We start from the raw sequence: 12,633 nt of genomic DNA, 5'->3' as shown, positions 1-12,633 counted from the left end.
AAGCTACAGCTGAAATCTTGGATGTCCGTTTTGTTCATTGTTTTCTTTTTCATCCTGCAAAGTCGGTTGTCAATAAAATTCCAGGTTTGAAATTGCATGTGCCGTCATAAACTAGTTTATTGGTTATTTAGATCAGATGTTATAAGCACCAACAAATGCCGATAATACATTTTAATTTCCAAGTTTTCGAACATAATCTATATATCTCTATGAAGCACAATCTAATCTTGGAAAGTTTGAGCGCGTTAATTTAGAAAAACAAAGACAGCAAACGTTCTTTGACTGTGAAGCTAGAAAAGCCTTTCTCTAATTAGTTGTGCAACCACAGGAAGCAGAGAGACGATTTCTGCAATACGGCATATAAGGTAGTCTCCATTTTGCAGAAAATCATATGTTATATAAGAAATTCGTTGGAACTTGCCTTGTTCCGTAACTTTTCATCTTGTTTATGATTTTCCCACTCTTAGAAATCCGTGGTTAAATCTTTCACTGACTTTTACCTTCTTTCTTTTGGAAGAAGGCATTCACTGGAGTGGTCTTTGGTATTTCACGCTTGCGTATCTCCTGTATATGAAAAAGCGAAATCCATGGTCAAAGTTGTATCATTGTGTTCCTCCAAAAAACCCATCGGTGGAAGACTTTTTTCGCGGCGGTTTGGTTCCTCTTGTTTTATCCACTCCTTGGGAAACCTCTAGTCAAACCTGGAAGTTTCCTTTTCAAACCATTCGATCATTTCTTCATCCCGTTGCCTTTTCTCTGTTCTTGATAGCTCTTATTTGGTGATGAGATCGTTTCTTGGTTATCTACATCGTTGATGATCTCTCGTCAGGCTGTTTGATCGTGGGTCGGCTGCTGCAAGTTCAAGGTAAACTCACTTTTCGTTGGCGGACGTTCTGTAATAGAAGAATTCTGATTCTGCAGATCTTGTAAAACCCGCTGATCTTGAAGGATTTTGATGCTTATTCAGGGGCTACAAGAAAAGATCTTCTCCGTGTCATGATTCCTGTGCTTTTCTTCTATATGCATCCCTTAGCATCTATATACAGAATATGAAACCTTTTTGTTTGCACAAAAAATGGTATCAGCAGATGATCTTCCTGAGATCATTTGTGTTGCTTGTATTGGTAAAGCTTGGGGGCACCTCAAGCTTCTCTGTAATAAAAGAAGCAGCTCGGATGCTTGATATTATAGCTGGGCCAAATTCTTATTGTCCAAGTTTTTATGGCTTTTCAACTGCTCTGCCGTTTCAATGGTGGCAGTTCTCTGAGGAAGGCGCGGGCCTACTGGGGATCATTTCATTGCTAGATTAAAGGCAACAAGATGTGTATGTTGGTTTTGATGTCAAGCCCTATCCACCTAATATACGTTAGGTTCTTGAATATATTTTATCATAATACACTATATGGCCCATATCCTGCAGACGATTTTCCTAGTTTCCAGGCATATTTTGGAAAAAATTTCGGTTGCTTTCCTCTGATGACCTCCTTTGAGGTCACCCTCTGTTCTCTTTTCTAACTAAATATGGCTTCTCCTTGCTCGTTGCTTAATATGATAGGCTCGATTTGATAAAGGGCCCAGCATATATTGCTCCTCTTTCTTTCGGTTTGGTACAATGGTGGAAGGATTTGCCAGATTCTGGAGGTTTAGCATGTGCTGCTAATTAGCTGACAGGCTATTTATGTATCTGTTTCTGGAATATTTTTAGGACAATAAGGCAGATTTTTGGGGACAATCAAACAAAAAATCTTAGTATCCATATTTGGTCTTTCCTTCTTAGCTCTGGGGAACAATTAAGCTGGATCAAGCTAAGGATTCGAGAGTCTAGCACTTAAGATCTCTGGGTTGGTGCTCTCAGTCACTGAAGGCTAACAAACAACAAACCTGCTCTGTATCTCATACTGCTAATGGTAATTGGGATATCATTCTTGCTACTATAGGCTGCTCTGCTTTCCTTCTTACTTTGATCAATAACCCCAAACCCCTATCTTAAGTATGTGTTTCCTTCTATTATCTTCAAAATGGTTGACTCCTCAAACCATTTGAACACTGCTTCAATGCAATTTTTGCATGCTCTTGAGGAGATAATTCTTTAACAGCAATTTGAATTTCAAGCGATATTGAAATTCTTTAACAGCAATTTGAATTTCAAGCGATATTGTACCCTTGCTCAGGTGGATTAGATGTAAGTGATTTAGTTTTGAACAGATCTTTCTTATTTGTCATGGGATGTACATGGGCAGTCAGCAAGTTTCATCAGCATAACTACACAACCAACAAAATCCATCAATAACTGCAGGAAGTTTGACCTTTCTTGCTGATTAAGTCAATCTAATACATTTATTTCAATGCTCTTTCTTTGAGGACATCGAAGTATGGGTTTCTATCAAGGCTTATCATCTGTTTAAATTCTAAAGCGTAGTCACAAATGTTTGAGATGTTTTGAAGGTATTACATTAACATATCAAAATCAAGTGAAGAAGACATGGAAAACAGTGAAATATTTTTATGACTTGCTTGGGAAAGTTGTTTGATCGTGCAATTTGAACTTTTTTGGGTACTTTTAACATTCAAATGAGTTCTTTATTGATGCTTTGTAAGAAAACTATTAGAACATCTATAATTTCATAATTTTCTCTGTTATTTTTTCAAATTTTTGTAGTTTTTTTGAGTTCATGAGATTTTCCCGATAAAAGTAAACATCCAATTAATAGCTGAAAGTATGTCACTTATAGGAGCCCAATTAACGGTGCTTGTGACTGCGCTCTAAAGAATTTGAAAATGTGATTTAAGGATGCAAGACAATCATATGCAAGTAGTGCCTTATGTTGGAAACTGTATGTTGCTCTTTCAAATGATGCAACCTCTACTAACTGATAGAGAAATATGTGGAAGAGCTCTGGTTGCTGTGAAGCTTTTCCAAAAGAAAATGATCATTGTGAAATGTTCAGGAAATGAGAAATAGAGATATTAATTCTCTCATTGTGAATGATGTTATGAGTATTTAACTGCACCGATGGTCCTAGATGCTCAAATGCAGTCTTCTTTTGTCGGAACTCAAATTAAGCCTAGTGCTTATTTTGTTATTGATTTATGTGCACATTGTAGTTGTAGTCTTCATCGTGACTATGCCATATTGCCATGTCCTTATATATGCATGAGCATATTTCAGCACAATGAGGGCTTAACTTCAGTTTTCAACGTCATGGTTACGGTTGAGTGCAAGGTGAATCCTTTCTCATTGTGTTCCACCAAAATTTTATTAGTAGAAGCCCATTATGACTGTAGCATTTTTAGCATTTTCTGGCTTTCCAGCTAAGGAAAATAGGTCCAGTCCACAGAATTTTTTATCTGATCATCAGGATTTTAAGCACACAGGATCTAGAAGTGTCATAAGTAGAAAAATCTGAAATTGGTAGAACTTGAATTTCTTTTCTTCGTAATATTGATCTCGAGGAGATTTGAACTCTGTTTTATATTCATGAAGCGTAAGAGGACAAAGCTGATCTTTGTAAAGGTGCCTCTAGATTATGAAGGCAAAAGTTTGATGTCTATCATATTCTGAAGAGATATCATCCAGATGTTTAGATATTCGTTACATTGAAGTATGGAACATAGTTCTATCAGTATTAGAGGTGAACGTGTTGTAAAATGTTAAACTGTAGGCTATATATCTTTGTATTAGGTCATGGTTATCAGCCTATTTTTACTTCGTAAAATGTATTGCAAATGACATCTAACTTAGAAGAATTATGAAATAAAAAAAGGGAAAAAATCATTTGCCTGCACAACGGTGGTTCATCAACTGATACCTGCTTTGGCAACGTTGGTACTCCATGATGCTAAGATGCATCAAAACCTGGTTTAAATGTACATGTAGTTTTAAGTGGGTAGCCTTGTGAGGCTTCTTGAACTCATCCGTGAATTTCTAACTCCTTCCAAGCAATATGAAGTTGTTTTTCTTGGTAGTATTATGTATCCATCTAAGAGATGAATGTCACTCTGCTTCTCATCACTCATCGACCATCTTTCTGCTTTCAGGTTTGTGATAGCTAAGAAGGATATCAGCTCACTAGGCAAACCTTCTTTCTTACTGACAGTGAATCATCTATCTCCTCTGGAATAGAAGTTGACAGAAGGGCTCAAGCTGTAGATATTTACTAAGACCACTATGCTTCTAAAGGGGTTTCACAAACTCTTCCTGGCTGTGGAACCATATTAACCCCTGCTAACAGAAAAGCATCTGGCCATGGCAACATTTTCTTACCTAAATGTTCCAGAGAAGAGAAAGTTCATTTATGGTGGATCAGATCAGCATCACCATGAGATTTACAGCCAACAGTTTTATCCTAGTTCTGTTGTAGATGAGTTTGATATACGACCCAACTTCCACAATCCGAATGATGCTTCTATGAATGAATTGATTTTTCAATATCAAAACACAGCTCGATATCAGTCTCTAGCTAGTTCTGATTCTTCTGATGCTACTCAAGACTTGTCTAATTCCTCAGATTCATCTATAAGGAGACATCTTCAAAATGTTTCCAGTCCAGAGATCAGCCTTATCTTGGACACAAGTTTGGAAGATTGTGATACGGGTGAAATTAAGAAGAAGCTTGAAGAAATTGAAAGAAAATTAATGTATGATGATGATGACAGAAATGAGTTTGGTGAAGGACAGGAAACTTGTATGGATGGAGAATGGGCTGAATCAATTGAGAACCTTTTGCTGTCAGACTCCCCAAAAGAATCGTCCTCAAGTTCAAACCTCAGTGGCAATAAAGAAGCATCTACTGCTCAAGTCACCAGTCCTCTCAAGTGTTTGCATGAAGTAGTGACAACCCCGAAGGAGATGCTTTACAAGTGTGCAGCAGCAGTATCTGAAGGGAGACTTGAAGAAGCTTCTAAGATGATCAATGAACTGAGGCAGATGGTATCAATTGAAGGTGACCCTATACACAGAATTACATCTTACATGGTTGAAGGTCTTGCTGCTCGTCTTGCTAATTCTGGGCACGGCCTCTATAAAGCTCTCAAATGCAAAGAACCACCAACTTCAGATCGTCTCTCTGCCATGCAAATACTTTTCGAAATATGCCCATGTTTCAAGTTTGGATTCATGGCAGCAAATGGTGCGATTGCTGAAGCATTCAAAGATGAAAAGTGTGTGCACATAATTGATTTTGACATAAATCAAGGAACCCAGTATGTAACTCTAATCCAGGCCCTCTCTACCCAGCAGAGCAGTAAGCAGACCCGTATTAGAATCACAGGTGTGGACGATCCTGAGTCTGTGCAGCGTGAAGTTGGTGGTTTGAAAATCGTAGGACAAAGACTCGAAATGCTTGCAAAGCTAGTGGGTGTGCCATTTGAATTTAGAGCTGTACCTGCTAAGACGTGTGATGTGACTCCAGACATGCTGGACCTTCATCCTGGGGAGGAGGCATTGGTGGTCAACTTTGCGTTTCAGCTTCATCACATGCCAGATGAGAGTGTCTCCACGGTGAATCAACGTGATCATCTTCTCCGGATGGTAAAGAGCCTGGGTCCAAAACTGGTGACGGTTGTGGAACAGGATGTGAATGCAAACACAGCACCCTTCTTGACTCGGTTCCATGAGGTGTACGAGTACTACTCTGCTGTGTTCACGTCATTAGATGTGACAATGCCGAGGGAAAGCCCTGACAGGATAAATGTGGAGAAGCAGTGCCTTGCACGTGAAATAGTAAACATAGTAGCGTGTGAAGGAGAAGAAAGGATAGAGCGGTATGAAGTTGCCGGAAAATGGAGGGCACGAATGATGATGGCAGGATTTGAGCCATGTCCGCTGAGTAGTTATGTGAACGACACAATCAAGACACATCTGCATAGGTCTTACTGTGACAGATATAAATTAAAGGAAGATAATGGTGCTCTTTACTTTGGTTGGGAGGACAAGAACCTAATTGTAGCCTCAGCTTGGAGATGACGAGGCCGATGTTCTCCTATAAATAACTAGTTTATCAGATGTAATGGTTGGTAACGTAGATGTTCTCTCTATTCTTATGTTTGTATGCATGCGTGTCTGATTTGTAGGCTGAACAAATATGGAATCATGGCAAATCTAGTTTCCTTTACGCTGCTTATTCTTTCGGTGATTGAAGAAAATCACTTCAGCGGTCAACATGCATGGACAACGAGGAGTTCATGTATGTGTGTTGATAGAGAGCGAGAGAGAGAGAGAGAGAGAGAGAGAGAGAACATATGTGTGTGTGTGTACTTGTGTGGCCTGCATGTTGTCCTGAAACTCTGGAAGGGGTTGTTATGGCTTTTGCTTTGCCAAAAAGCTGTGGGCATCAAAAGCTGATGCAGCAGAGTATGAACTTGATCTCATCTAGGGCAAGTTTTCTGCCAATTTTCTACAAGTGAATAGGTTAGTATCTGCTAGTTAGGTTGATTTGACCGCACTAACTGCGATTTACATGCTTCATATGTATCTATCTTGACTGCCAAGGCCTGAAAACTGAGTTAAAATCTGTTGCCTGGTCCCGTAGTCTAAGAAGTCTGCACTAAAGGAAGGAAAACTATACCTTAAGCAGATGTTTAAGGTAGAACTCTGAATCTTTCCTATGCCCTGTGATCGAACAGAGATATGTTGCACATGGGTCCTTGATTTTGAGCTTCATAAACCCGAGGGTTGCAACGAGGACCAGCCTCGGTCTTAAGTGGGATATGAGCAGACACAGCAAGTAAAACTTAGCTGCGGTCGTCGGTCATAGCCTACTATTGATGACTCTGAAGATAATGATTATTCTCGAATCGAAACATAATCACAACTTGTGCATCAAACTTGAGACAGTATCATGACAACCTTCCAATAGCAATCTCAACAAAATCCAAGGATTGCAAAGCAATATGAACCCGCAGTCCGTGCGTTCAAAATGATCAATCTGCAGAAACATGCATCAACAAAAAACAATTGATACAACAATGCTGTAATTTAGCTGAAGCGCGGAATGATTTTAAATATGTTGTAGAGTAATTCAACTACTGAATCAAGAGGACCAGGTACACAGTAATGTAAACAGTCCTGCTCATGAACATGCCCATCTGCTCTGAAGCTTAACATAGCATATGCATCTACATAAATAAAACCAAACTTTTCTACTAGCCCCTTGACAAGATGATTCTGCCTCTGGAAGTTCCCCCAGTTGTAAACATCGGCGCTGCTTAAGTTCTGCCTCTTCTCCAGTGGACCATTGTGCTTCATGCAGTTCAGGTGACCTTTGAAAATGTAAAGGAATTTTGTTAGTCCATATCCAGATACGGTTGTCTCTGAAACCAATACTATCAATCAACCTACACAACTCTTTCAATTTTTTTTCCTCTCTCTCTCTCTCTCTCTCTCTGGCACACACCCACGAAAGCATATGTACGTGCATACAAACATACAGATATAGAGATGAAGAAGTACCAGGTGGAGTGTTCCTGAAGAACACCAACAATTCAGGATGCCGCTCCTTTATGTAAGAGAAGGTTGAATTCAGCGCATTTAGAACTATGTCATCTGCTTCATAGTGAGCACCTCTATTGAGAACTAAGATCTTAACCTTCCATTTCTCTATATAATCCGTCCATGGCCATTCAAAGAAGTTTCCCCCTTCATGTCTACTCCGATCAACGGCCGACAGCCGGTCATTCCTGATGAATGCCACATTGAACTCTTGGTCTTTTCCGAGCACGTCGCCGCAAATCCGGAATCCAGGGCAAGTGTTGCATACGGGGTATCCATCTTTGACTACTACTTGGGCAGATGGATCCTTGATGAGGCTGTTAACAATCGACCATTGGAGTCCATGGTTGATGGAGTCACCAACAACCAATAAACTACCCCTTCTACCGATGAACTTGCAGAACTCATCTCTGTTTACAGGCTGGGTCGGGCATGTCTCGTTTGTTCGCCAAACCCATTTCAGCCCTTCTCTTACCTGCAATTTTGGCTTTCGATTAAGATTCAACCATGCATCATGCAATCGGGTTGCTGCAAATTGCCAATAAATTACTCTTATTTTTCCTTCTCTTTAATTCAACCATAGTTAGTCGACAATAACTTTAGGCAGTTTAAAAACTAATTTGTGGGCCGTTCTATTGAGTTCATTGTTTGCTTTCAGGGAGGTAGCTAGTTGCCTCACAGTGCTTGCTAATATTTTGACCTCAATGACTAATTTATAAGAAAGCTCAAAGAAAACGTAGAAGGTAAGGATGAAGGCTTGGATGGCCCAAGGGTAAAGGACAAATGCAAAGAAACAAAGTAAATGTTTATGACCTCAAAGTTCAACTCATTCAAACTTTTTTTTTTTCCAATGAGAAATACGAATATGAAAACTGAGAGTAAAATTTAATTTGTGTTTTTTTTCTTCTTCTTAAGACATATCAACTGGGTGGTACTAATGGTTATCAAAAGAAAAAATCAAAAAAAAAAAAAGAAAGAAAGAGAAAGAAAGGGCATGTTTGTTTACCATGCCACATGTTTGATCGGATCCGGAGGGATCCTAAATCCCTGTTTTGTATGAACTACAGTTTGTCTATCTGCATATGGTCAAACACCTCTCCTGTAAAAAGTGTTTCCTATTAACCATGTTCAACCATTAACCTTGCCGCAGTGGCAGCGGCACCTATTAAGCATCATTGTTTTTCTATTTTAATATAAGTGCTCCTTAAAGCTTAACATTGACAATATTAGTGCTCCAGATTTTTTTTGCTCCGCCAGTGCCTTGCTGTGAACAAAGATGTAAGGCAAGGGGCAAGAACTAGTAAATCCCACAAAGAGCGTTCTTACTATATATATATATAGCGAAAATAGAAATTTTTTATTTGGAGCAGTGACCTGGGTGTTGTGGGGTTGAATTATATAATTAGATCCCAATCTACCCAAATCCAGTAAAAACGTTTTAGAATGGGCTCTGTGGAGCGTATGCCCCACCCAGCACACACTTACCTCCCACCTGATAAGAAGTTGCCAGAGGCGAACCATGCCTGTCTATGGAAGAGAAAAAAGGAGGAAAAAAAAAAAAGACAATGAAAGTCTGAGTGGTGGATATATATTCCGTGTGTGACTACACATTAGTGATCCAAAATATGTTATTTGTTAGTTAAATTGTTTAAAGACATGCGCCGAATTGTTTTGATCACATCCAATTAATTTGCATTATCATGAAATGGTGCATACAAAACTTGGAGTTTAGATACATATAGAAACTAAACCATAATAACCATTTATTACAACAGCTCAAATAATTATTTTTACCACTTTTCATTAAAATGTACAACAATAAATATAACAGCCAGAATTGCTCATGGTGTGTGTGCATATATATATATATATATATATATATATATATATATATATATATATATATGTATATATATATATAGGGATTAAAATAATCTGGATGGGAGGTTGGTTGCTGCATGCGGAGCAGCTGACATCACGAAGCAACTATTATGAGGAATTAAATCAGCAAGATATTGGATGTTACTACCAAATGACAAAATATCTAAACAGCATCACTAAAAGCACTCTACAACAGAAATATTAACAATGGTTTATATACATATATATATATATATATATATATATATATATATATATATATATATATATATATATATATATATATATATATATATATATATATATATATAAGAGCCATGTAACCACAATTTTTAAATATTTAGCTACCTGGTAGCTGGCAGATTAGTCAAAAATGGAAAATCTGTTATTAAAAGTACCATGAATTACAAAACACCATGAGTTTAATGTCTGTTTTTTCTATTAACAAATAGAGTTTGAACTTTTAGTCATCCGACAATTCACGGCAATCAATATAAAACTCCCTTATATATATATATATATGTATCGTATACTTACTGTCCAATTTTGAGGAGTGAGGAAGGGTTGTTCGGCATCCTTTCCTTTCAAACCAGCGTGGTTCTGATCACAACGATCAAGGTAGCTCTCTGCCACATAGTCCCAAGGAATGTGCCTTGGAGTTGCATTATATACCCACCTTCCCGACTCACTGTGTAATCAATCGGAAGCCAGGACATAGTCAATACAACGATCATGATTTCCTTGTTGAGATTAAACATATACATAGGTAGAATCAATGCAACCAACTAATTAATTAATTTGAGAAAGAAATCGATGAATGGAATGTGGATGATAATAAAAATAAACTCGACCTCATGCAACGAAGATAGTCATGGAAGTCGATGACAGAAGTTCCTGTAATGTTGGTGCCTGATATGGGAGGAGGCAGAGGCATCTGCTTCTGCTCTGTGGTGTTGAAAAGGACATGAAAAGAAGAAAACAGATAGGCCATGTCGAAGGGCCGCGGCTTCATGAGCACCCAACATAAACTCATCACGAAAACACAGGAGAGAAGCCATGAAAGGAGATCAAACAGCCCTTTTCTGCACCAGGAACCACCATTTGCAGTAGTGCCCATCAGAGAAAGAGAGATCAGAGAGAGATTGAGAGGGAGAGATTTTGCTTTCTTGGTTCGAAAAGGTGAGAGTTTCTATTAAGAATGAAGAAAGAAGCAGATTCAAGAAGCGTCGTAGACCAGCAATTTTCCATTGACTTGAGAAGGTCACTCAGAGCTCCATGGCAAATTGCTTGTTTTTAATGGTCAATGAATATGTATATGTCATCGCCCGATCAGGCGCGAAGAATGTGCCAAGGACGTAAAGGCTAATGAATCCATGTCAATTGCAGGCGGACTGTGGAGAAAGCAACAGAAGCAAAGGCGCTGACCATAATATCGTTCATCTGCAGCAAACTGATTGCATAAAATCCGTGCAAATTATTAAAGAAGCAAGTTTGCATTATAAAATTTGTGCAAATTAACCTTAAGTATTTTAATATGTTATTTTTCATTTTAAAATTTACTTTTAACAATGTGATAATGACGTTTAATACAGCTAAAAATATCTGCTTCAGGTTTTAGGCAAGGTTTTTTTTTAGGTGTAATATGGGCAACATAAAAAAGCAAAGAAAAGAAGAGACATACAGTAAATTTTTTAAAAAATTAAAAAATCTTAAAATTTAGAAAAATAAAATAAATGAGAAAAATGATAAGACAACATTAAAAATTAAGTTGGTAAGCAACAATTAGAAATTAGAAAAATAGAAACAAGTAGCTTTGCAATAAAAAAAATGCCTAAATGAAAAAAACGTAAAAAGGGAGAAAAATAGTGTTTTTTTCACATTTTTTTCGTTTTGTCGTTTTTCAAGAAACTGGCAAAAACGTTCTTTCTTCCTTTTCTTACAGCTGACTTATTTTCATGTTTTAACGCGTTTTTTTTTTTTAAAAAAAAAAGCAAGTTCTTTTTTTTTACTATGATCTCTACCGTGCGAAATTGGAAATTCAAGTTTATTGGTTATATCTGTTCATTTTGCTGTACATATAAATTCCATTTTATAAGGATTCAGTTTTCGGCAACAGTTCGAAGCTTCTAAATTTCATATTGATTATTAACAAAATTTTATCTGAAAACTGAGAAAAATATTTTAAATCTATGGATGGATTCGTAAGCTTTTAAACAAAGATCGCGTCCTGATCAAGGTCAGAATTTTGGAACGGAACTTCCTGAAGTAACACCCTCAAATTAGGGGAACTAATTAATTAATAAATTAAACAATACATTGAGTAAAAGATTGTTTAGAAAGTTGGGGTTTGAGAAAAAATTTGCTTATGGGGCAAGAAAACCACCGTGAGTCATCTAAAACTATCTTTTTCGTAATTGAATGGCGTTTTGATCTATAATTGAAAAAGCAAATGATAAAGAATGAACACCCAAAAACATGCAATGTTAAAACTAAATGAGAATTACATTAAAGAATCACAATCTTAGAGGTTGTTTGGTAATGAGAACAATAACAAACTATTTCATGAATTTATCCTAAAAATTAAGATAGATTAATAATGCACTACAACATAGTGTTCCATGTTCTGCTGAACCAGGAAGTTTGATGTGGGATGTAACATTCTATGAATCTATCTCAATCTTTAAGACAAATTGTCCAAATACCAATAATGACACCCTTTTATGGCGCTAAAATGATGCGGTTGAAAGCTTTTCAGTGACACATGCAACATGTCATGTCATAGTAGAGATTTTTATGGCCTTCTAAGGGCACCACTGAAGGGCCTTTCAGTGGTGTTCTTTAATTGCCAGTATTAGTTTACCGTGGCACAGCACAAGCGCCTTTAAACAGTTTTCTACGTGCCATTGAAGTTCTTTCAGTGGTAATTATGAAGCATGTTATGATCATCCGTGTCGCATTGACATTTTATGGCCAGCTTCAAGTGCCGGTAAAGGTCCTTTATATCAAATATTAGATGGCAGATGGAATTGATAGTAAATATTTTTAATGACACACATGTCTATTTGCCATTATGTGATAGTGTAGAATGCCACTGAAGGCCTATATGGTAAGTAATATCACTGAAGATCTTTAGTAGCAGTCATTATTATTCCGTAGAAGTCAAATAGACAACACAGGACAAATTTTCATAGCAATATAGAGATCACTGCCATTAAAATAAGATTTTGGAACATCCAAATGTGTAATATAATACAAAAACATAA

The 12,633-nt window shown here is 37.4% G+C and overlaps 2 protein-coding genes across 3 annotated transcripts; one reads left to right on the top strand and one right to left on the bottom strand.

The window, feature by feature from the left end:
* The first annotated feature begins 593 nt into the window (after nucleotides 1-593).
* On the top strand, nucleotides 594-6,113 carry LOC116267088 (scarecrow-like protein 1). 2 transcript variants are annotated; one of them, XM_031648655.2, is made up of 3 exons: nucleotides 594-865; nucleotides 1,706-1,907; nucleotides 4,039-6,113. In XM_031648655.2, the coding sequence occupies exon 3, from the start codon at nucleotides 4,247-4,249 to the stop codon at nucleotides 5,963-5,965; it is 1,719 nt and encodes a 572-aa protein (XP_031504515.1). In that variant the 5' UTR covers nucleotides 594-865; nucleotides 1,706-1,907; nucleotides 4,039-4,246; the 3' UTR covers nucleotides 5,966-6,113. The 2 variants fall into 2 exon arrangements, with proteins under 2 accessions (XP_031504515.1, XP_031504514.1); XM_031648654.2 differs by lacking the exon at nucleotides 1,706-1,907.
* An 863-nt stretch (nucleotides 6,114-6,976) lies between these two features.
* On the bottom strand, nucleotides 6,977-10,604 carry LOC116266997 (uncharacterized). Its single transcript, XM_031648542.2, has 4 exons — nucleotides 10,222-10,604; nucleotides 9,908-10,058; nucleotides 7,451-7,964; nucleotides 6,977-7,260 (listed from the first exon to the last, which is right to left on the bottom strand). Exons 1-4 carry the CDS (start codon nucleotides 10,485-10,487, stop codon nucleotides 6,977-6,979), a joined length of 1,215 nt encoding a protein of 404 aa, XP_031504402.1. The 5' UTR covers nucleotides 10,488-10,604.
* Between the last annotated feature and the right edge of the window lie 2,029 nt (nucleotides 10,605-12,633).

Source organism: Nymphaea colorata, chromosome 13, assembly GCF_008831285.2.
Source record: "Nymphaea colorata isolate Beijing-Zhang1983 chromosome 13, ASM883128v2, whole genome shotgun sequence".
Taxonomy (NCBI): domain Eukaryota; kingdom Viridiplantae; phylum Streptophyta; class Magnoliopsida; order Nymphaeales; family Nymphaeaceae; genus Nymphaea; species Nymphaea colorata.
This window is presented reverse-complemented; position numbering and strand designations above follow the sequence as displayed.